The 25,146-nt window shown below is 39.7% G+C and overlaps 1 protein-coding gene across 1 annotated transcript in view; it reads left to right on the top strand.

The window, feature by feature from the left end:
- LOC138595948 (vasoactive intestinal polypeptide receptor 2-like) overlaps positions 1-4,904 on the top strand; it is a 24,234-nt gene extending 19,330 nt beyond the window's left edge. The window contains exons 7-14 of the mRNA XM_069667484.1: positions 542-680; positions 1,484-1,634; positions 2,795-2,855; positions 3,000-3,069; positions 3,216-3,307; positions 3,625-3,763; positions 3,911-3,952; positions 4,034-4,904. Coding sequence (XP_069523585.1) covers positions 542-680; positions 1,484-1,634; positions 2,795-2,855; positions 3,000-3,069; positions 3,216-3,307; positions 3,625-3,763; positions 3,911-3,952; positions 4,034-4,207 — 868 coding nt within the window. The 3' untranslated portion in view covers positions 4,208-4,904. The remainder of the gene's footprint in view (positions 1-541; positions 681-1,483; positions 1,635-2,794; positions 2,856-2,999; positions 3,070-3,215; positions 3,308-3,624; positions 3,764-3,910; positions 3,953-4,033) is intronic.
- Positions 4,905-25,146: the final 20,242 nt, after the last annotated feature.

Below are 25,146 nucleotides of genomic sequence, written 5' to 3'. Positions count from 1 at the left end.
TGAGGAGAGGGACGTCTGGGTCACGTTGCTCAGCCTGCTGCCACCGCGACGCGGCCCCGGATAAGCTGAAGAAAATGGATGGATGTTTATAAATCCAGCAGACGCTGCATCTTGAATTAAACGCAAAAATATCAGATTATTTAAACTTCTTATGAATGTAGAGTCAAACTTGTGTGCTGAACATATCAGACGTGCTGTGCAAAGGCCTTTATCCCCGAGGTTTAACTTAACCCCGTGAAGTCAGGATACCTTTAAACTGAGGGTATATTAAAGATCCCTCAGGATTTTTATTATAAACATACATATACACTCTGTGAATGTTTCCTAACGCACAGGGTGATAACAGTTTGCTGTGTGAGAGTGATGAGCGCTGCAGCTCAGCCTGGATCAGCTCCAGATGTTCACTCGGCCGCTATCAGCGTGTTTAGATCCCACATCCTTCACTGGATTCACACCCCGACGCTCTCTGTAAACACACTTGTCGACATTCTTCTCTCTTCTGTGTGTGTGTGTGTGTGTGTGTGTGTGTGTGTACATGCAGGAGGCTCCACTGCACGAGGAACTACATCCATCTGAACCTGTTTGTATCGTTCATGCTGCGAGCCGTGGCCGTGCTGACCAAAGACACTCTGCTCTTCTCAGACGATGAAAACACAGACTGCAGCATGCAGTCCTCACTGGTGACTTCATACACACACACACACACACACACACACACACACACATGTTTTACACTACTTAAGAGGACCTTTTCTTTCAGCTTTTCTGGTGTTGTTGGTTTTGACTTCTAATGCCTCATTAACCGTGTGTGGTACGTCACGATTTGACTCGCTTTAACTGAATGATGACAGAAGTCAGGGATAGTTCTTGGCACTTCTTGTTTACACCTCGCTCGAGGTTCCAAGCTACCTGAGCTGACTCAAAACATTAAAACTAAATAGCAATCCAGTAACGGCTAACCTCACGGCATCTGGCGCCATTATTATTCTACCGCTTCCCTTTTGATCAGCAACTAAAAAGACAACGGATAGTAAAAATGGAGGGACGTACTTATAACCTGTTTATTTCCTATTTCATTTTATACCCCCAAAGCTACTTCAGCTAATGCTAGCATTGCACCTATTCCTGGCTAACATTACCGTAAGCTAGTTAACGTAACTGTTAGCAAGGAATTTATTCCTTTCCTTCAGTCACAGCTAACGCTATTTAACATAGACTGGGAAGTGGTTGAATGCTAACATTAGCTGGGTCCATTTTGTAAACTGAGAGAGAGCGTTCACTGGATCGTATCAGTTAGCCGGGCTTACACAGCCTGATGTCCCTGAAAGTCCAGTTTAACCAAATATGTAAGTAGAGATGCTTTTAAATGTGGCCTAAAGTTGATGCTACTTTGCTCACTGGTGCATTAGTAAATCTTGAATGCCTGCAGCTCCAAAAATAAAGTGCATACTGAAGTATTTTGTTGTTGTTGTTGTTGTTGTAGGTGGGCTGTAAGGCCAGCCTGGTGTTCTTTAACTACTTCATCATGGCCAACTTCTTCTGGCTGCTGGCGGAGGGTCTCTACCTGCACATGCTGCTGCTCGTCATCCACAACTACTCCACCCGCCTCTCCATCTACATGCTCATCGGCTGGGGTAGGCTGCAACACAACGGGACCTCTGCAGATGAAATCTTGTTTGGTTTTTAACACTGACTTCCTTTCTGCTTTTTGGCCATGATTCAGATCACTTCTGAAAACATTTTCTTTAAACCGCGTTAAGGAGGCGCATGATCAGTACAAGATGTATCTAAATTAATGAAAATAAATCACAGTCACTCTGTAATATGTCCCAGTGTTTACATTAGGACGCCCGCCTTCGATGTCATGACTCTTTCGTATGACAGATCCTGTCCCGCTCTGTCCCGTTGTCTGCAGCGAAACTGTAGTATTTCACTCCAGCGTCTCTGGCTGGGCCGTTCCTTTCAGAGGGAAGGGTGCAATGCACTCTGGGTGTTGTAGGAATGTAGAATGGGCGAAACCACGAGCTGTTTGTACAACTTTCTCCACAGCTATGGCGCCAAATTCTAATATTATTGATCGATAACAGAGAACACCAGCTTTGACTGACAGCTGCCTTTTCCAGGAGTGAATTGCTCCTTTAACATTGTGAATGAAAAGCTGAACATTGTGGGAAATATTCACTTTAACTTTGTTGCAGAGAGTTTGATAAGAAGATCAAAACCACTCTCATGTCTTTACTGTAAATATGATGGCATAGGAAACAGTTATCTTAGCTTAGCTTAGCATAGAGACTGGAAACAGCTAGCCTTTCTTTGTCTAAAGCGAGCAAAGTTTTTGATCCATACAAAAAGAGTAAAAAGCTTGTTTCTGTTTCTTCATGCTAAGCTAAGCTACCTATCTCCTGGAGGTAGCTTCACAGACTCAAGAGTGGTATCTATCCTCTCATGTAAGTCTTGGCATGAAACCAGTTGAAAGTTGTCTCTCAGGAACGAGCCTAACGCATAATTGTGCACAAAATATCTTACAAGAAAAGTCTCCCGTGCCCTCACACACAGATAGACAGACGGTGTGTCATGCTGGTGAAGTTGCCCAGTGTTCTTCATAAAAGGTCGGGTTGTAAACAGCTGCTGCCACGTGACGCCCCCTTCCACCATCCATTACCTCACTCCCACTATTCTGCTCCAGCTGTTTAATGTACACACGAGGACGTCGTATTTCCTGCGTGGCACCTGGTGAGGATGTTCAGTGTCTGACGGAGTGAGAATCTAAACAGTCTTTCTCTCCGTCTCTCAGGAATCCCTTTTGTTTTCATGGTTGCGTGGACCGTATGTAGGATAAACCTGGAGGACACGAGGTGAGTGTCTTCATTTTACCGCTCAGCCTCTAGTGGCCTCTATCGGTACTGCAGCCAGAATTACAACACATTCAATCCAATCTGCAAAGATCAAACGACCTTTTTTAACCAATAAGGCAAATTAAACTTTTCTCTTCTTTTCAGGTGTTGGGAGATGAACGAGAACCCGATCCCCAACAGACTCATCAACTGGCCCATCATGGCATCTGTCATCGTGAGTTTCGCACCAACATCCTGTCCTAATGAGGAACATTTTTATGAACCTACAGTCAAACTTCTACCATCCTATACATCTTTTCAAACAGTATATAATGTTTGCTAACGTGTCTCTGCCTCCATGCTTTGTGTTTTTTCTACAAGATCAACTTTATTCTGTTCATCAGCATCATCCGCATCCTGGTGCAGAAGCTGCGCTGCACTGATGTCGGAGGAAACGTGAGATCGCAGTACAGGTACGCGCTCAGGACACATCCCCTCTGACCTCTGACTACATGCATCATCTGACAGCTGGTCCTAGGCATTACAGACAATCAGACTGTTTCTATTAATACATGATTTAAATACTCATAGACCCGTTCATACACGATTACATTTCTGCAGGAGAGAAAGATAATGCAGCACTTTACACTAAACACATGGCTTATGAATACACATTTTGTGAATAACAGAAGCTTTTGAAAACATCGTTGGTTCGTCCTTGTGTTAGAGAAACATTTTTGCCTAATCTGTGTTCCCGATTTCTGCATAACTGTGTGTGTGTGTTCTCTAGCCGTCTGGCTAAGTCCACCCTCCTGCTGATCCCTCTGTTCGGGGTAAACTACGTGGTGTTTGTCTACCTGATGGAGCCGGCTGACCAGGCCATGAAGAAAACCAAGATCTTCTTCGATCTCGGCCTCGGATCCTTCCAGGTAACAATCACAGGTTACCTTTACACCAAAAGCCTCCAAATATACGGCTAATAACTTACACATATTTTTGCTTTCTTGTCAGAGGCCCTTCTGCTGAAATTCAAAACTAAAGATGATGCTTAATAATTGTGTATGTGTTTGTTTTAGGGTCTGATTGTTGCTGTCCTCTATTGTTTCCTCAACAGCGAGGTGAGTGTACACACACACGTTTTCAAACCTAATTCTTTGACTGAATTTCCTGGGTTCATAAAACTGTTTGATTATAAACAGGTGCAGAGCGAGCTGAGGAGGACGTGGAGGAGTTTATCTCTAAAGCGTTACGTGGGGCGGGACTACAGGCTGCACGCCACGTCAGTCAGCAGAAACGGCAACGAAAACTCGGCTCAGTTTCCCAGAAACTCCCGAGCCCAGTCCATCCTGCAGACTGAGACCACGGTGCTCTGACCGGGGACAGAAGCCCATTATGTTTGTGCGAAGAACTAATGCTCGAATTTAGAGCGACTATGCACAGTGGTGATCCGAATTTGACTCATGGAAGCTTTTACAGACGTATCTTTGCTGCTGCAGCGACTGAATGCATCACCTGCAGACTCTCTGATGGAAGCCTTGTTGTCGGCCTGTGTTTACCTCCTGAAGACTTTCTTCACAGTGGTCTTAAATTCATGACGCACACGAGACGGTGCCTGCAGACATCATGCAGAACACCTGCATCAAGTCACTGACTTTTTATTCTTTCATATGATGAAATATCATAATATAAAGATGTTTCAAAAGCCCAATATCATTCCAAAATACTGCATTAATTTTGGAACACACTTTACTCTTTACTCAGCTGTCATGTATTTCTGGGAGACAGCCGAGCCGTCTGAAGACAGCTACTAGTTTGAATAGATTCTGGTTTCATTGCCGCAGAGGTTTTTATACTGGTACATATCATTTTTATGTGTTTTTTGTGTGAATTCTTTGGTCAACATCTCCTTTTTGGAAGGAGAGTCTTCAAAAAAAAGAGCATTTAAAATAAGCCATAATCAACTTGTTGCAGAAGTCTGAACATGTGGCGGAGAATCACTGATTTTAACAGCCCAATCAGGTCAAATTAGCCAGCAGTTTGAGTGTGCGGAAATGAATGGTCGATCATCTCACAACCCCTCAGATTTTTTTGTAATCCTTTAAGGTCCCTCCATGTCGGAAAGTAGTATCATAAAGAGGATACAGAGACATTCCCTTGGGAGAGTTGAGGAAACAAAGATGTTATTGTAGCTCATGTTTATCATTGTCCGTACATATTTTTGTTCAATTGTTTGTTTTTTGTGTTTTTTGTGCAAATACGGGATGTGGCTTTTTACATTTTGTTCGGACGCCTTTGAATTGGACAATTTTGTTGTTTTCTCAACAGAATTTTAGTCTTCAGGATCTGAAACTGTGGATCATTATGTGAGACCAATTTTTTCCCCTCAAATTAAGTAAATTAATTAAGAAAAAAAATTAAATTCCCCAAAGATGTTTCTATCATTTCTGAATCTTGAAAGTGATATTGACCACATGCAAAATTCAGTTACAGCCACACCATTAAAACCTTCAACAGTGTGGCTTATCTCTAGCTGGATTTCAGCTCTACTTACAAAAAGCCAAAAAGCATACTTTGCCTTTTATAGAGAAGGAATGTTTTGTATTTTGTGTCTTATTTTTTTACACAGTTGAGTTTATAACTGTTGGTAATATACATGAATCTGAGGGAGATTTGTAGCCTTGAATACAACCTGTAAACCTGTGACTCCAAATCTTTTATGTATAAAAGTTTGTATCAGGGAAACTAAGTCATGTTATTCTTTCTCTGACACACACACACACACACATGTATTTAAATATTTTGACTTTATTAGGGTATATGTAAAGCACCTAGGCTCTTTCTTTGTGATAACTTTTTTCTTCACTGGAATAAGATTTATATTTTAACCTCTGACACAAATGAATAGAAGAGAAATACTTGTTAAATCTCAGTACACGGATACAGACACTTTTCTGCCCTTATCTCTTTCTATTTATGTTTCCATTGGCAGAAAGTAAACCCACCACTGCTGTGTGTGTTTATCTGCACTTGACAGCTCACACTGACCCATGCTATCAAAGGTCAGAGGTCAATGAGGAAGAGAGCATGTTGCTCCATTGATAAATAGAGGAAATTGAACTCGGTTGTGAAACACATTTATTTTGGGAGGCTTTATTTTTCCTTTTGTGGAGGTTATATTTACTTTGGATTATGGGCTGTATCTTTCAGGCTAAGCTGCTTACTATTTTACCCCTTCTCCTTTTCAGTTTACATTTATCAGTGTTTTTAAAAAATCTTTGGCTCCAAAAGCCATTTTTGCCTTTAATAGAAATAACTGGGAACAAGGTGAAGTCATGTTGGCCATATCATAATATAAGGATATTTACAAAAAAGTCCATATCTTCCGATTTTACTGTTTTTAACCCACTAATTTATCTGAGAGCTTTGGTTGGTTTGTAGATTACAATTTTGCATCCCATTTCTGTCCTTTGATTAAAAATATGTATCTAAAGCTGGTATATAAGTAATAAGGTGAATTTGAATGCTTTGTGATAAACTAAAGGGTTTTTGTAGTGTCTTTTTCTTTTCTTTTTTTGATATCCGGTTCTTAGGGACAGAAATCCTGCTTATTTCCTCTTTTCCGCCTACAAGCGTCCTGATTGGACAAGCGTAAACCAACTGCTGTCCTTATGACCAATCAGAGCAAAGCCTTCATCATAACTAAGTAAGTTCATCGTTATTTCAGTGAAACGTCTTCCAACGGTTTTGGTAAGAAATGACCCTGTAAACCATAATTTCGTTTTTAAAAAGTAATGCTTCTCCAATACAAAGTATAAGTAATGAATATATGTAAATATAAACGTGTGTTACATCCAAACTTTTAACGTAAAAAATGGTGTAAATAGCAAATAGCAAAACATTAGCTAACGTCATATGCTAATTTCGCGTATGACGTTGCTGGCTAAACGCTAATATTAGTCGCTAGCTAGATAACCACTCGCTAAGTGTTTTTTTACCCTATGAAAATGGCATGGGACATTGACATGGGAAACTCATTAATGTATTATGAATATAACATGAGGGCATTACAAAAGTGAAATCTCTCAAAATGCCCTTTGAAGAAGTTAGGGGTGGGTAAAATGTTGTCACTTTGTGATGTCTTTGCTCTAAAAGATAAAAGCTCAATTTAAGGTTCGAGCACAAAAGCACTTAGCCCCACACAAGTGTCTTCCACTCACCAGAGAAGATAAACACACTGCAGTCCTCATGACTTCTCCTTCACCTCCATGTTTTCAATTAGCCCCCTGAGAGAGCCACAGTCTGTGTTTTCATCCATCCCTCCTCCTCCTTTCAACCATCTATCAATCTGTGCCCTTTCACTATTCCTCCTGTGGTTTTCTCATCTCTCTTGATCTTCCTTCCATCTCTCAGTCCCTCATCTCGCCTCCAGATGGGGCACCATGTGCTTCATAATCTCGAGTGTCTGGGAAGCAGCATGCCAATTTAACTTTAGCTTGAATCAGCCAAATTATGTGTGTTAAATAAGCAGGAAATGCCACATTTTCAGGCAAGAGAAGAAGTGTTTTTTTATTGTATGTAGTTTTCGCCTTACTTGCAGTTGTTGCGTATGCAGCTTTGACCTACTAGACAATACTTGAAACATTTATATGCTACATAAGTGGTAGCCTCTTCCTGATGGTGAAGATATGGGAAACACAGTAAATTAAAAATGTATTTTTGTGTACATGAAAATGTTACAGCATGACTGTCTTTCCCATGAAAAATGATTATTTTCTTTTTAAGGTTGTTGACCCCGCACCTAAAAGATCACATCTAGTCTCCTGCTCATCAAGTCGAAGGTCACACTAGGCTCCAGCTGATTCAGTAAGTCTGTGAGTTACTTTATGGTAATTTATCTGTTGTGCTTGGGTGCTTTGATCTGAAAGGGGAGCACAAAATAACAGAAACACCTGTTGGTTTAAAGCAATACAATTCAAGTCCAGCACAAACTGCAGCCTCTAAAAAGATCATAAAGACCTCTGAAACAAGACATGAGAAAATATTGATCTTCATAATGAGAGCGTCTAAAGCAAGATTGTCATATCAGACTACATTAGTAATCAAGGCATACTTTATAAACTGTCAACTGAGTATTCAAACGTTTCAGTTTTGCATTTCAAAGTTACTTCATACCTGCAAATTCCACAAGATGGCGCTGAAGTCCACTTTATATTTCAAACTGATGATTTGTGTCAGTGCCATCTTCCATGTATTATTGCAGGGTAATTTTGAAAGGGGATTACAAATATTACTGCAGTTTAACTTTTAATCAGGGTTCCCTAGAACTTAATCTTATGTTATATTCTATCTATCTGTGTATATTACACTTCATATTTTTATATTTTTATTGCAGCAACAGCACACGTCATCCCGTTTATTTTCCACTTTTTTAGGTTACTGTACCTTTAACCAGGTGAATCTTAGCCGGACTGCTTACAAATGCAACAGCACATTTATGTACTGTGTGCACAACCACAGTGGTTTGTACATGTTAACACTGTATGGAAATATAACATGCCTGACAGGTAGTAAAAGTCTGTCCAGATAAGTGGTCTCATCCTGTCATGATGCTTGTAAAAGGTTGTGCTCTGGGTCATGGGAATGTGAAAAAAGAGTTTATTTAGCTGTAAACTGTCGGAAAAGACCGAGGATGAGAGCGTGTAGGAGGGGAGCAAATTGCCTGATAATCTCTATGGGAGTGAAACCAGATAAAGATGTTTACAGAGAAAAAACAGCTTTGACTGAAGGAGACGTTCCCAGCTATAAAAGCAGAGAACTTCTTTTCATCAGATGTACATGTTCTGATTCTGATAGCAAACTAACCTTTGTCTTGTGTACGATACTTCGAGTATTAACAAAATGTGACGTGCTAAATTGTATTAACATTATCAAAAAAATTCCAATAACCTTGTGAAACCTTTTGTGCAACTAATGCAGCCGTAAACGACCTTTTGCACGAGCTTTGACAGAAATTATAAAACAACTCCTGCAGGAATGGAACAAAGCAAACTGTGTTCTCCGTCACATCTTCATCTTCTTTAGGATGTCTTTGTCAATTTAAATTAAGTGTTGTCATCATATCCCTTAGAGGTCTGTTCATATTGTAGTCAATCAAAAATACCCTCCTAACTCCATCAGCATTTCTGTCACTCGTCTGCTTAAGTTGCAGTGTTTTTCTTCCTCAAAACAGCCTAAAGGTTAATGTTTCATTTAAACTAAGCAATGGGACTTTACCTTTAGAAAGACTGAGATCTGTAAAAAGTATTTATGAATCCAAAAAAAGACACACTTCATATTTTGGGAGGTTTATTTATTGCTTGATGTATCACTTTCTGCAGAGCTCAGTTGTAAGCTGCGAGGATTGTGCATGAAAGGGGGATTATTACAGTGAGTATACACTGCATAATATACTGAACGGCGGCAGGGGGGGTGGTCAGCAGCAGCAGCAGCAGCAGGAAAATGTTTCGCTCAGACCAGCGTGGATGCTTCACTGCCTCGTCATATTGGCAGTGACTAAAGAGCAGAGAGAGAGATAAGAAAGTGTTAATTTCTCTTGATATGCTGCTGTATGTACGGTGTTCGTGTGTGTATGTTGGAACTACTCACGTTCTTTGGCCCACGCAGCATTGGGATTAATGCAGGCCAGTTGTCCGTTTTTCATGTTGAAACTGAAAAAAGAAGAAAAAAAATTAGATGTGCGTGTGTGTGTTTGTGTGCGTGTGTGTGTTGGACAACATTTATTTACTTACACAAAAGCGTTCACACAGGGAGAGTGGGCGTGTTGTTGACGATATGTGTCCCGGACCACCTCAGCACTGACATTTACAAATGAGGCCTTAGTGCAGCATGGAGAAGGAGCACGCTTTGAAGGGCCTCGCACTGAGGGGGACACAGAGATGGATGAGAAATACATTCTGTCATTGGCCAAGGCAAATAGCTTTCACGCAGAAAGTCCTATCAGAGGGGGAAAAAGTAAATCAGTAGATTTTATTATATTTTTATAACCATGTACCTATACAGTCTGGAAGACAGGTGGCATCCCTTACGTGGGTTATTACAGCCAGTGACATGTCCTGTCTGACTCTGACTCTTTTAACACTGTGAAGAATTAACATCAAACATTTGAGTAAAGTGAGTTCAAATTAGTGCAATTAAGTGCTTCTACACGATATACATCATCAGATACACATCCCAGAACAATCTTTGTTACTTCGTCGATCGTGAGACATTTCTCGTTCTAATGAGTGCGCATTTTTTTAACTGAAAATACGGCTTAGATAAACAGAAACGGAGAGGTTGAACACCGACGGTGGCAGTAATGCAACATCGTTGGCGCCAACTGCGGTGAAATCCTCGAAGCAGAAGAAGATTGTTAACTTCCCGGCCCTTTTTCCTCTGCTCACCACTCACTCGTTACGTACCTCCCACCCGACACAAGTTACAGCAGAACAAGAGCAGAGATGTCGCAGCAATCATGTCATTGCAGGAAAAAACACAACTCATTTTTTTCTGATTGTTCCAAAACAGTAGTAAGGGTAAGAAGTTGGACCCTGAAGTTCCAAAAATGTCGGCTAATTAGATTATGTACGTTTCTCTTCGATTGTAGGTGCTATTGTTTGATTAGTGTGCCATTACTATGTGATCAGAGTCGGACAGACAGACAGACAGACAGACGGGGATGATAAATAGAGAAGGAGAGAGAAACACTAGCAGGTAATATATAGGCTATACGAGAGAGAGAGAGCAGTAGCAGCAGATGATGAGGGAAACAGCGGACACTACGCCTCATTAATGTATTAATGTATAAATATTTCATAATAGCAGGTGTGCATCAAATGTGAGGTACACACCTCAAATTATTTTACACAATTAAGACGTGTGTTTTGTAAATAAGGGGCCCAGAGTGCATAAAATAGCAATAAAATAGAGGTCGATTATCAAAAGGAAAAACGGATCTTAAGTTGTGAAGACCTTGTTTTACTTGTTATTACTTATTTTTGAAAGTGGTTTAAGTTAAAGAATAAAGTTCATAATTCTTGAAATTCTGACCACTTTCTTTTCTATTAACATCGTGTACTTGTGCTTTTACTTTCAATACTTAAGTGCAAATAATATGAGCAAAATACTTTTGATACTTGAGTACAAAAAAGATCAGATACTTTAAGACTTTTACTCAAATAATATTAGACACTTTGCAAGAACAATGCACAGTAACATACAGTATCTGCAAATGCATTTCTCTAATCAATGTCGTTAATACATCAGATGACAAACAAGTAAGTTGGTCTTATTGTCTTATAAATATGTGAATCTAAATAGAACATTCTCAACGAGAAACCCATCAGCTGCAAGAGCAGTATGAAGACCACATCAAGTACTAAACATGACACACACAGAGGCCACGCAGAGCAACATGAAACAAGATGAGACAGATATATGGCTACAAAGAGACCGTGCAGAGTGAAGCAGGAAGACTGTAAGGTAGAAGTAAGTGAAAGGTTAAAACATACTGAAAGAAAAACAAGTGGGCGAGTCAATTCACAAAGCGATGAAGATGTTTTAATATCTCTTTAGTTTAATGTTTGTTTGAAATAATAACTCAGTTTAATGTGTTGCTGTTATTAATTGGTACTTACAGCTGATTGCAGAGCACTGGGCGCACACAACGAACAGGAGGAGAGTGATGGACAGGATCCTGGCTGACATTTTGACCTTCAGGCTGGTGATGATTGACTGTGCACAAGCTGACAGATGTTTCGATATTTATTGGTAAGTGCAGGAAGGTTTTGTCTGTGGGGGAGGGTTTGGCCGAGGACAGTGCTGACGACGTGCTTCTCGCAAGTGTGTTTTTAAGGTGTACTTTAACACCTCCACCACTCAGCAGAGAATCTGTCTAAGCCCTCAGAGGAATGTCAAACCACCGACAAACAGGCAACATCTTTCTGAGAAGCAACCTGACACATGTTTACTCAAAATAACACTTATAGAGCCCACACATGCAAGTGCTAAAATAAGCACAGTTTGGTGGTTGTTGCTACCTGTTTTCGATGGTCATGAGTGATATATACATAAGTAGCAGATGATTAATGATATGATACGAGTATTTATTCACTGTTTCACTGGAGGTAGTTTTGACGAAAGGTTCCAAGGAGAAACAAATTCTAGATTTCACATACCCTCTCATAGTTCCTATGAAATCATCTCAGCTAACATGCAGCAGTTCTGACACATATTATACTTTTAGATACCTTAAAGAGGAGGAAGTTGAAGTTAAATGTGCATGGATTAAATCTTAATTAAACCCTTATAGGACCAGGATTAAGGCCTCAGTGTTCCTCATGATTATGTGTTTAACTAAACTTTAAATAAAGCCGTCATCGTCTGAAGAGTTAAAAGAAACCACAGAGCTTTTGAGGAGGTGATAAAATCTTGTTTTGGACTTGTATTTCCCCCCTATCAGTTTAAACATCGTGCTAGCAGTATATTGTATCAGATGCGTTTCCCACACAGTCCCATCTAAAGGAAAACCCACACAGATAGAGACTTGTTGACTTTGTTTTATAAATAGCATCAAACATAAAGCTCTTAACTTTGTGAGAACCAAAGCGAATATGTGTGTCTATGTGGATGAGCTTTTGTAACTTAAACCTGACACACTACACAAATATATTCAAATCAGGAGAAACTTGATTAAAAGAGACGCTTTATTGACTCGTGCAATGTGAAACCCGAAGAAAAAGACACTGTCTAATCGTGTATCTTACAGTAGCAGAAGCGCCGTGGCTGCAACAGAAAAATCTACACATTGTTCATCTTGAAGGGATGAAAAGAGGAAGTTAAACTGAGGCTTAGGAGGGAAACGATTGCGTGACGATGAAATTAAAAGATACCCTTAATATTGTGTTGTGTGTGGATGGAAACTTCTTATTTTCCATGCTTTCTAGCTACTCATCTCTGCTCTGTTTGGCTGAGTGTAAGCGTTAATCCCACTGATAAAAGGAGAACAATAACAATGCCCTCCAGCAGTCTGACTGACTGATTTTAATTATGACTTTCTAGCTTGGAAAACACAAGAAGAGGTCAAGACATCAAGTCAGATGTCATGGAGGGCAAAACCATCTCCAAGAGTGCAGTGAGGTTGAACAGGACATTTTTTTGTGCACGCCTACCTAAGAAATCTATTCTGTGTCCTCCTGCCACTATAAATAATAAAACCTTCCCCGCTTTCCCATCTACACACCTGTGCCTAGTTCCAATCCGTCCTACTGTAACCTGACCGAGGGTGAACACTTCAGCAGTGCTGTACATGTGGTTAAGATGAATGAGACCATCATTCTATTGCCTGAAAAGAATTGAATAGATTAATATTTAGACAACTTAAATGAGAAAGGTTTTGATTGAATGGCATCTCACAGTGGGAATATGTGACTTCATGGTTTCCACACATGAGGAAGGGCTGTTGTTCAAAAAGGCAAACCAAATAGGAGAGCTGCTGAAAGGACGACTGAGTCATGATCTACATCAATCATACTTCTGTTTGACAAAGAAAGATACGCACTCAGTGTCTTACTAAGACTTTCAGTACATGCATTATTATTCACAAGGTTCTGTGTCTTCATGCCCCTGCTTTACAGGATGTGATGTAATGGCCATGGTTAGTTGCTACCAACATGTCAGCAGTAATTACAACAACTAACCATCAGCCATAGGAGGTTGTGAAAATAGCTGCCGGATGTGGTCGTCACTGTTGGTAGATATGTTTCCTACAGACAAAAAAAGTGTCTACACCAGCAAGTTTCACATTTCTCTTGAGTCGGCCCAGACTTTGAAGACTTTTTGCCCACTTGTGTGCAGCAGAAATAAGTTGTAACCAAAACATTGACGTACCGACTTCGTAGTTGGTTGCTCGTACATGCATTTGTCTTTCATTGATTCTGTTCGTGTCCACCTGACATTTTTAAATCCAATATTCACATTATTTAAGCAAAGAAATACAGGGATCTGTTGGGAAATAACTGTCTCTTTAAATGCATATTTTTTCGTCACTTTGTTTTTTTCAGTTTGTGTTTCAAGCTGCCTGCTCACGATAAAGCTTCGTGCATCACTCGTTTTCACATTAAGTGTTACTTTACTGTAATGAGAATATCTCTCATTGCAGCTCTTTTCTTTTTCATTGCAGCTCTTTTCTTTTTCATTGCAGCTCTTTTCTTTTTCATTGCAGCTCTTTTCTTTTTCAAAAGTTGGGTGACAAAGTTTTCTGACGTTTCTGCCTTTAACCTCGATAGGATTTTAATTCTAAATTAAGTTAAATGAATAAAACTTAGAAATGTCTTTGTAACTCTTCCTCTTCTGGAGAGGCTGTCTGACTGCTGACCGTTCTGAGGTGGTGCACGAAATCAGTCAAAGGTTTAACCTCAGCTGTCTCAAGGTTTAAAAACCGAGGACCTTTTTTTTAAACAGGACGGAAAGCTGTGCTCGTGCATTGTCTGGAGTTTTAAAGAGAAGTGTCTCACAATGACAGGGCTGCACAGTGGTTCCTAGTTCGAATGAAGGAGGCCTGTCTGTGTGGAGTTTGCATGTTCCCCCCGTGCATGCATGGGTACTCTGGCTTCCTCCCACAGTCCAAAGACATGCTTGTTAGGTTCATTGCTGACTCTGAATTGCCTGTAGGTGTAAATATGAGCAGGAAAGGTTGTCTGTCTCTATAGCCTCTTTCCCACTGGTCAAAAAACCCTTTAACACCTGCCGTTTTTGCTTTGGGGGGAAAGGTTACTATCGGCATTCAGACTTGGGTCAAATGACTCTGCAGTAGACCCGGGTAATTATCGCCTCTGCCTCGATCGGAACACAAAACCCCGGTCGACACGCTAATCTCCGCTATCATCTGATCTACAAATTCCTCCTGTCTCCCCAAATTTGTCAGCGGCGACTTTGATACACTGAATGAGTAATAGATACAAAAAAGACCTAACCACCGTAACATCTTCACTGGCCTCCATGCTGCTTAATGTAAGTTCTTTGTGCGTACTATTTTTTACTAACCTTGTGTCTCCCTCGCGTTTGTGACGTCAGACGGTGACGCAGCAGAAAAGAGACCGAACGCAGGATACTCCACTGGCAACGGGAAAAGAGACAATCAGCAATTATTAGCGGGTCTTCCTGGGTCTGAAAAAGCCACGTCAACACATTAATTTTGGTGGGAAATGTGTCAGCCCTGTGATTGAACGGTGATCAGGCCAGGTGTAACCCCGCATCTCGCCCAACTAAAGCCGGGATCGGCTCCAGCCCCCCGCGACCGTGTTCAATGTTTTCATGAGACTTTTTATTTTCTTCATGCAGCAAAAAACATCAGTGGTAGTTTTTCGTGTAGCAACCCTGAAACACTGATGAACTTTTTTGTAGGTTGGCAGCACATGCACACACTCCTTACCTCAACAGTCTGCAGTTACAACAGACAGCAGTCATGGCAGTTCCAGGTCAGTGTTCATCACTGCTGTGTCTCCATCTGGAGGGGAAGATAAAGCCTGCGGCCAAGTTCTCCAAGTGTAGGGGAAGTTTACATTTCTTGAGAAAATACAAGTTGTTCTGTTCTGGATGGCTTCCTGTTTAAAGATATGCATTCATTACCTTTCACCTTAAAGAGGCTTATAGGTTTAGTATAGTTCAGGAGCAGCTGCAAACCTTTACATTACAAAATAACTTGTGCAAAAATGTATTTAAATGCATAAAAACCTATTTGACGTACAGAATGGTTTCTTATTGATTCAAGTCTGTTTACTGTTGAAGTCTTGCATCCCTTTTCCATCCCTCTCTAACTTTTAAACTGGACATTAGAACACAATATATTTAGTTCTAACTTCATCTTAATTACACATGAACATTGTGGGTTCTTCTGCACAGTCATGCAAACAAACGTTAATGTGAAGTAACTGCCTCCTCCTCCTCTTTTTGTTGCTTCATCTCTCCAGTAACCGTGATCTGATAAAAGGTTTCACATGCCATGCAATAACACGATCCTCACTAACATGTATGAGTGTTTGTTAGTGGTCGACAGATATGTTTTCAGTGGCCGATGCCGATGCAGATATTCAGAGGGCAGGGTGGCCGATGGCCAACGTATGAGGCCGATATCATGTTGTTGCTTATTTTTGTATTTGATAAAATACAACAATTTAATAATAAAAACAAATGAGACACAAAATTGCAAAACTTTAATGAACATTTATTTAACTCTGTTGTTGCATTATCTGCAAGTAGATCTGCATTCTGTCTGCAGTACACTTATTTTACATTAATAGAGGTAATCAAAAAAAAAAAATTAATATATGTGAATGAAAAATAAAGTTTTAGTGCATTTGTGCACTTGGGAGAGAATGAAAATGAATAAACTTGCATAAAAATAAAAAACAATTATTGTAGTTATTGTTATCGAGTTAGGTGTTTAATGGCAGAGCCTTCCCCTTTAAGAAAGGTGCCCTTATGTGTGATGTATGCATGTGACGTCTGGCAGGTGTGTTATTGGGAGTGAGTGTAGACTGTGTAGAGAATGTACCTGCAGCAGACTCCGTGAAGCGCATGCTTCAAGCCAGCCACACGGACGAGGCCGCCTGTGTATGCACACATATTTTGTTTAGTCGGCCTCTAAGCGCAGACATCGGCCGATGCTGATTAATCGGTCTATCTCTAGTGTTTGTATGCACTGCCATTATTATGCTACACCACTGCTGTAAACTTGCAGGAAATCAAGATTCAGTCAGAACTTTTTAAACGGTTTATTTTCGTTTTGGGGTTCATTTTTTAAACAACTTTCAACATAATGCTAAAAAAACATGCTACAATGCTAAAAGCTGCTTTTAAAGCTGTAGTAAATCATGCAGAAAAATAATCACACAAACAAAATGTTATAGCAATCTCAATAAAAGCCATGAGGGGTTCGTCAGCAGTAGCTCTCAGTAGCTGCTTCGTTTTTGCGGCTGCACTTCAATTTTCATTTCATTCAAATTCTGGACGACAGCTTACTTTAGCCTGTGGTGGAGAGAGGAAGAGGGAGACGGACGAGAAAAGCAATCAATTCTTTACATTGTTGTGAATTTGTGTTTACTGGAGCATGTTGTAAAACCAGTCATTGTTCCATCAAAGCACAGGGGTGACTGTTTATCATTTCATGTCTACTAAACATAACCATGTTGTCATATTCATGTTAGCATTGGCTAGCGTGGCTACACACTAGTTTTGAATGCTGATTCTTACCGTCCGCACCTGCTTTCGCATCCACCTGGACTCAGAGCTGATACACAGAAGTTTTCCACTAGCCACTTTGACCCTTAAAAGAGGAAACAGAGGAATTAAATTAGACATTTTCATAGCCTAAAAGCTCAGTTTTCCTTTCTTTATGATTGTTAATAATTATTTCAAAAAGGTCCATTTGCAATCAGATTTGAGCTGAGTGCAGCTAAAGGATCCAGCAGGAGAGATATTTGGTCCTGTGAAGCATTTAACCATGAAAACGTTTGTTTATTTAGAAATAACATCAAGCTTTTTTCCACAACAGAGGAATAAAGGATGCTGGTGTCATGAGGTATTGTTTTTTTAGTAGTATAGTGTTTCATATAGTAATCAAGGTGAAGCATGCTGTGCTTACAGGTAGTCACTTGATCTGCAGCCGACTCTGGGTTTCTGTTTAAAGCACTCCATGATTGCTTCACTTGTGTAAAAGCCGCCTGAAGTACAGCAGGGTAACCTTAAAAGGGCATCCACTGTGACGGACCAACACACACACACAAGAAGAAAAAGAGACACTGTCATTATTCCACAGTAACATTAACACACAGTGAATAACATTGTAGGATTAAGGCTGCTACTACTATACTGCTTTTTTCGGTCTCTGCAAGTGTTGCGAGTAAACAGTAATCTACTATGGCTGAACAAACAAAGAAAAGATGGATGACTACAGATACAACTTCAACAAGAAGTGAAAATCCAAAGAAGAAGAAACAAACTCGACGCTCAGATGAAGCAAACAGTCTGAAAAGGAAAGCGACCGTCAGCCAGGAAAATCAAGAGTTACAACCGTGACAAGGGGAGCCGACCGTGGACGTCTGGGTAAAGTGTCCTCCTGCAATTACTGCATATCGCCATTAGGGGGCGCCCAAGAGAACAAAACTGAAATCCTCGAGATTGTCAGTTTAAAGACAGAAGGAGATATAAACATGATTGACTTTTCCTGAAAGGATAACACAGATCTGATTTTAGTAAAATGTCTAAGTTGGAAGAAACAGGAGTGTATAACTTTGCTGTGCCACTCAAAGTTCACAAGTTGGTCAAAGACGGCTTGCTGAACATGTGCTGCTGAGGTGCCAACACACGGATGTATTTCAACAGATATTGCTCTATGCAGGAGGAGCGTTCGCTGAGACCACCTAAAACCTTAAAGCCCCTCAAAGAGGTGTCTTCCTCTCAGGCTGCATGTGAGTACAGCAGCTCATTTGTTTCCTGAAGGTTATAGTTCCACAAACAAGATGGTAAATGTAGAAAACCTGAGCGGAGAAACGGGTATGACTTTGAATGACTTGGCCTGGAATGGAACCAGCAACATTGCCGTTACATTGTAAGAGTATTAGCCATTGGGCCACTATTACACCACAGTTCTGCTTTTGGGGCAGTCATGCAAGCTCTTCAGTGCGCGGATTCACAATCCTTCTTTTTTAACTTGTAAACTTATAATAAAAATAATAATATGACAAGAAATACACCAGTTAAAAATGCTGCCGGGAAAGATACAAAAACAAAATCATAAAGCAAAAAAACAAACGATTAACAAATGTCATTAAAGAAGTAAAGGCTTGCAAGTCAGAGTATATCTAAAGATGTACACTTGCAAGATACATTCTTGATTTGTGAAACTCAAACTGCTGATTTCTCTCTTCATCTTCAGCCGAACTCTGCAGAACACGGAGTTTTTGTCCACCATCATTTCTATTAGAGTAAGACTTGAATTATAGCTCTTCTGTCAGATGAGTGCGGGAAGTATTGCAAAGAAGATTTCATCCTAAAGTAGATACTGTTTTTAATAACTGTAAAACAGACATGCAGTAGGGTTCTTTAAAAACCTATTCTGAGATATCTCAAGTGAGTTTATTGCAAAGAGTTTTAAGATTACTTTTTTGGCTTTTGCATTTATTTATAGGACAGCTGAAGAGAGACAGGAAATATGGGGAGGAGAGAGTGGGGGATGACATGTGCCAAATGATCGGCAGCCTGGGAGTCAAATCGTCGAGGACTGTAGCCTCTGTACATGGTGCACCTGCTCTACCAACTGAGCTATACCAGCGCCCCAGTGCCCACTTTTCTGCAGGTCAGCATAAACCAACAACCCACTGTTCAAGAGAAAGTGTGAAGAATGTCACTTTTGGTCTCGCATACATTATCCATTTGTCAAGTTCACCTTCCTCCCAGAAACCTCAGTCCAGGTGGGAGAATTCAGGAGAAATACAAGCTGAAATCTGCCTCAATATGTAGATTAATTAGTAGTGTAATTACACATAGTAGTTTACTGCTCCCCATCCCTGTCCACAGACATTCTGAATCTACATACCTTTTGATGCAGAGACCAGCATCACCCCAGCCAGGGTGAGCAGACAGATCCTGCGGCTGACGCAGAGACTCATCCACATCTTCAAACGCTGCACGGCACAAACACTGACTGTAAGCGGCTTTGATATTCACTTTCTGTCTGCTCTACTCGCTAAAGTCTGATGGTGAGTGAACCGGAGAGGTGGCATCTTACGCGTTGCAGCTTCACTCTAAAAGAGGAACCTGTGTTGACACCGAGAAAATGTGAAGTTTGATGATCAGATATGTTTAGGTTTGTTGTGTATCTCTTATCAGTGTTCACCATCATGATAATATACACTCTAAATACTTAAAGATGTGCAAACATCCCGTTTAAATATAGTGATAATTGAGATGATAGTGTGCTGTTTGTGTTTGCCCGTTTCCTGTTATATATCTATATATATATATATAGATATATATCACATACTGTATGGGTGTAATGTCGCAGCATCCTCATACTTTTGGCCATTTTATTTTCAATGACCGGGAGCCAAATTGTGGGTAACATGTTTATATATTATCTGACTTTGTCAACTCTAAATTATATCTTATATGAAAGTGTGTTTTTCATATAGTGTCAACGTTAAAGGCGTTTGAAGTTTGCCAGGTTGTCTTATATTTTGTTATTTCTACTTTTTTAGTGTCTTCTGTATCGAAATGCAAATACTGTATCTATTTAAATGACTGCATGTGCTTTTAAATACCTAATTCCTCTTATTTCTTCCTGCTCAGTACTTTATTTCAGGTTTGACCGTCTGGTTTGACAGAAATGTGACACTGAGCGAGCACAGAAATCCCCTTTTGTGAGGTGAGTCAGCCCAAAGCAGACACTTAACAGACATACATGTAGGGAAACAAGAGTCGTCATTGCTCACTCATGGTTTATTTTAAGTTAGAGAAGAACTCTGCCTTTACTTTACAAAATAAAGTCACAAAATCCAGATTTGATACTGATATAAAATTAAGTACAAAAATAACTTACATTTTAAATAGATATTTGTGTAAAAGGAATAAATAGTAAATTAGCAGAAAAGGCTCTGAGTAGCTGCTTTGCTGGGATGTTTTTCGGTCACGTGGCATCGACTTCCAGGACTCCGTTTAATTAAATGGGAATACACACCACTTTTTTCTGCAGGGGAGAGGAAACAGAAGAAATGCACATTAGAGTTTATAAAAATGAGTTCAGCTTGTTTTGTTGATCCGAGAAATTGACTCTTTGATCTGTTTCTGCTAGTACTTGGACCGTCCAGCGGGTGTCACTATGATGTGATTTCACACCAGCTTCATCTCCACAAATGTGCGGGTAAGTACTTTCAGCACCTACGTGTTTTATTATAGGTTCTACCTGAAACATCTCTTCACTTAAAAGACGGCAGGTGTTGAGTTGAACTTTCTTTACTGCCTGAGATTGTGCTCGGATTTGAGTTATTCAGCTCTTGGTAAAGCAGGGAAGTGGCGTGAAAGGAGTGTTGCTGCATTAAAAGTATTACCACAAGTAAAAGCCCTGCGTTCAATATTTCACATAAATAAAAGTACTATGACTTTAAAGTATCAGAAGTAAAAGTAGGTCACAGAGAAGCTTATTTAACGACTTTATATAGGGATATTTTAATCTACAAAACACATCACATTTCATTTGTGGGGTCATATGCTTTGTATGTAAAAGCCGACTAAAGCTTTCAGATTAATGTAGTTCAGTTCATCCCATGCAGCATTTGTTTTTTTTTTACTGTTATTATTTATGTTGTTATATTTTATTATATCCTTTTATGGCCACTTGTACTTTTTGTCTAATTGTATTACTTGAGTATTTATTTTAATTTCCCTGTCTCTTGAGCTGCTGTAACGAGTAAATGTCCCTGAGGGGGATCAATAAAACTTCTTATCTTAAATGTACAAGATTTCTTAGTAGTAGAAGTTTAGTTGAGTGGAGCAGAAGTCTAAAGAATCCCCATAATGGAAGAGCTCCACTTTTAAAATGATACAGTACTAAAGGACACTTTACTTGGTAGTTTGGTTTAAAAGTCAAAAGCAGGTTAACATTTAAGACGTCTGTAATCCTGCTCATTTAAAAAAAAAGAAAAAATTGGTGAGACAGTAGATAACCTGCTCTACATGAATCCAGTCCGTTGCTTACCTGCTCTATCTTCTCCAGGAGCCACTCAGCAGTGGAATTGATGCACAGTCTCCTACCCCCCACCTTCATTGAAACGCTGGAAACAGACACAAAACAGAGATCTCCTTTACCTCTAAGACTCAAACAGAGTAGACAAAATGAAGCTCAGAACTTTTTTTAGGTTGAATCCAACGCTGAAAGTGTTTTTAAGAGTTTCGCTTACATGAAGGCGCTTTGGTTGCAGCCTATTCGTGGGACCTGTTCAAAGCACTCTCTGACTACCGGTACCTTCTTGGAGGACACTTGAAGACAGCAGGGCTGAGCAACTGGATTGAAGACAAGCACACAAGGAGAAAAATTACTTATACAGCATTACATCTGAAATATATCACAAATATTGTAAGTAAAAGTAACCTGTAACACACTGGGAGGGACCCACGAAATATAAGGTGCTAATTAAATACAATAAAATTACCCTCTTTACATCGTCCACCTTACAGTAGTTTTAAATGTTACAGGCGTTTCTTTGTGTGCCATTTAAATTGTAAAAGACAAAAGCTGCTGCCTGCACATATTTCACATAAACAAACATTTCAGTTTTACCTTCTGTTGAAGACACGATCATCGCAACTGCCACGGAGAGCAGGAAAATCCAGCGGATGATAAGGAGGTTCGTCCACATCTTCAAACGCTGCTCGGTGACAAATCTGACTCTGGATCTCAGCTGAAAACGGCCCCGTTGTTCAGTTACTGACCGCTTAAAGTCTGATAAGGAGTTAACCAGAGAACTGGGATCTTATATACTGCAGCTTCGCACAAAAAGAGGAAGCATTGTTGTCATGAGTAATGATGCTTAGATGGAATAATCATGCAACAGGGGTGACAAGACGGAGGGCAGAGATAGAGAGTTAGTCTTTCATGTCCATATATGTTCAGGTCTTGTGTTGTTGCTGTCATTTCTGTGGTTAGATATTATCTGACATTCACAAAACAGATAACATTTTTCCTTCACAATACCGAGACTTGAGTACTGACCGATACGTCATTACCCTGCGATAGCAGTGTGCTTATAAATGTACATATGTTTGGTGGGAAAACACTGGTCACCTTGACTAATAATATGTCTCTGCTACCACCGCACAGTTGTTGTTGTTCCCAGCTAATCAATAATAGCTTTGGTGCATTGCTTGGTGTCGCTGCAGACACCGATACTCTTATCTGTGTCAGGACAACTCTTCTTTAAAATAACCCTTTTCTTGTAAGTAAAGATGCTCATGATGAGTTCACAAGTAATGACCACTTCATTACTGTCGTTTTCCACTCATCACACTATTCAGAAAGTCATTGTGAAACTTCTTTTTACTTTCTTTTTCACAACTACAGAGCATCATAAAGAGTGTGAGCTTCCCGGTGCTTGCTGCTGCTGGCTGAACAGATGGAGGTCCTTAAAGGTCGCTGCAGGTCAGAACGTTTCACCTGATCTTTCCCTGCGATGAAAAAGTGAATCTAAGCCGTAACATGCAGTGGAAATAATGCATTACATTCACAAGATGACGCCAGCGTTAAAGGGAACAATCTGCAGAAGAACAATGACCTTAACAAGTTTATGTTCAAGTGTGTTTTCTATTTCAACTATAACTATAACAATAGCGTAGTAGAATAAATTGAAATGTATATAGCATATAAAAAGTATGTAATTTTAGAAAAAGAAGAGGAAGAAGAAAAGATATGACAGCCATGTTTTCTAATGAAGGCTTTAATGACCTCATTGTAAAAGCCAATGACCAAGATTACTTCATTTAAAGAGGAATCTCCCTCACTGACCTGGTCAGAGAGACGCTAAGAATAACTCTCATTGATGGAGAGTCCAACTATTCGTAGAATCCACTGTTACCACATCAAGCTATAAATAACATAGTCATAGTAGCGTGAGACACTGCTGGAAACCCTGAAAGAGGAATTACTCACTTAACAGGAATGCGGCTGCATGCGAAATGTACCAATTAGTTTTTTTTCCACTTCTCACAGCCGTTATCTGCAAATGTGGGTTTAAAATATGTCAGCGCTATGACGATCAAAGCACAGCAGCAACAGAACTGCGAAACCTTTGTCTTTTTTTTATATATATATTTAACCATTTTTACAGATTGATTTTAAACACAGAGAAACCTCATTTACAAGGTACAGAGACAGTGTGAGAGAAAAGGGATGAACATGACTAAAACAAAAGGAGGCTTCAAAAACAGGAAAATAAATACATGAAATAAAAAATACAAAAGCACAGGTTTTTACCAGATCAAATCCTTGTTTTATTAGTCCAGATGTCACATTACATTTGTACCACTGCTCATCATTTGAACCCACATTATTTGATTTTAAATTGCACTCAAGATTTCAGGGTTTTCACTCAAGTGCTTATCCTTTGATGAGATCTTTAATTGAGCTTTACATTATTTAATAACATTTTAATGAATCTGTAACACACTGTACATTTAAAAAACCTTTTGTGCTGCTACAACATCTGAAAAATAATCATAGGCTTGAAATACAACTACTGTGTATTCTTATTTAAAGTTCTTGTCAGATCACATTTATGTCTTTTTTTTAGGACAGTGGATAGTGTTGGAAATTTTGTGCGTCCAGATATTTCCTTTATTTCTTAACGGACAGTTTTCAAAGACTTTACTACTAATTAAATCTCCAATAAATCCACTAAAGTGTAATCATATGAAACAAGGTTATTAGCACCTTTTTAAAATGTAGATTAACACTGAGTATACAGATGGATCTTACAACTAATTTCATTATCAATTCACGTGCTGGATTGTTTATAGTTGCTCCAAGTCCACACAGATATCTTCAGCCTGCTTGATTTGTCTGTCCAGCAGCCAAACCTTAAATATAGTCAAAGAAATCAGAATATCCTCTTTTCCAGAAACATGATACCAGAGAATTGTTGAGGTCTTCCTTGAAAAATGACTTTTGAAACATTTGATCTGTCATCAAAAAAGTTGCTGACTGATATCAGCCAGGCAAGGAAATGATTAATGACTTGAGCTTGCAGTAAAAATAACTCCAAATGTGAACTATTATAATCCTGAACATAACCGTCACAGTGGAAAATCTCTGCTGGTCAGCAGCGTCTAACAGTCTCCATGTGTGACCGGGGTAATTACATGTTAAAGACAGAGAAAAAGAGGAAGAACTAAGGTCATGACGGCAATGAGTAGTGTATTGATCACCTTTCCTTTCTGTCAGTCTCTGTGGGTGAGTGGCCATGTTTTACTGATAAACAGAAATCGTCCATGATGAATTATCTTCCTCTTTTGTTCACGCTTCTTCCTACACAGACAGCACCTCACAGTTTCCACCTGTAACTGCCCTATCTTTAAACTGCACTATGTTATCACCACACATGCAAACACACAGACTCAACAGGATTTTAGCTACTAAGATCATGTCCTCTGTCATATTTTTAAATATTTGGGGGATTTCTAATGATATGAGGATGAGTTTACATTCTACCTTACATTACGTGAACGG

The sequence above is a fragment of the Semicossyphus pulcher genome, unplaced genomic scaffold (assembly GCF_022749685.1).
Source record: "Semicossyphus pulcher isolate SPU_LCO1_2020_fin unplaced genomic scaffold, fSemPul1.0.p SCAF_18, whole genome shotgun sequence".
Lineage (NCBI taxonomy): Eukaryota > Metazoa > Chordata > Actinopteri > Labriformes > Labridae > Semicossyphus > Semicossyphus pulcher.
Note: the sequence above shows the minus strand (reverse complement) of the source record. Positions and strands in the feature narration are given on the sequence as shown.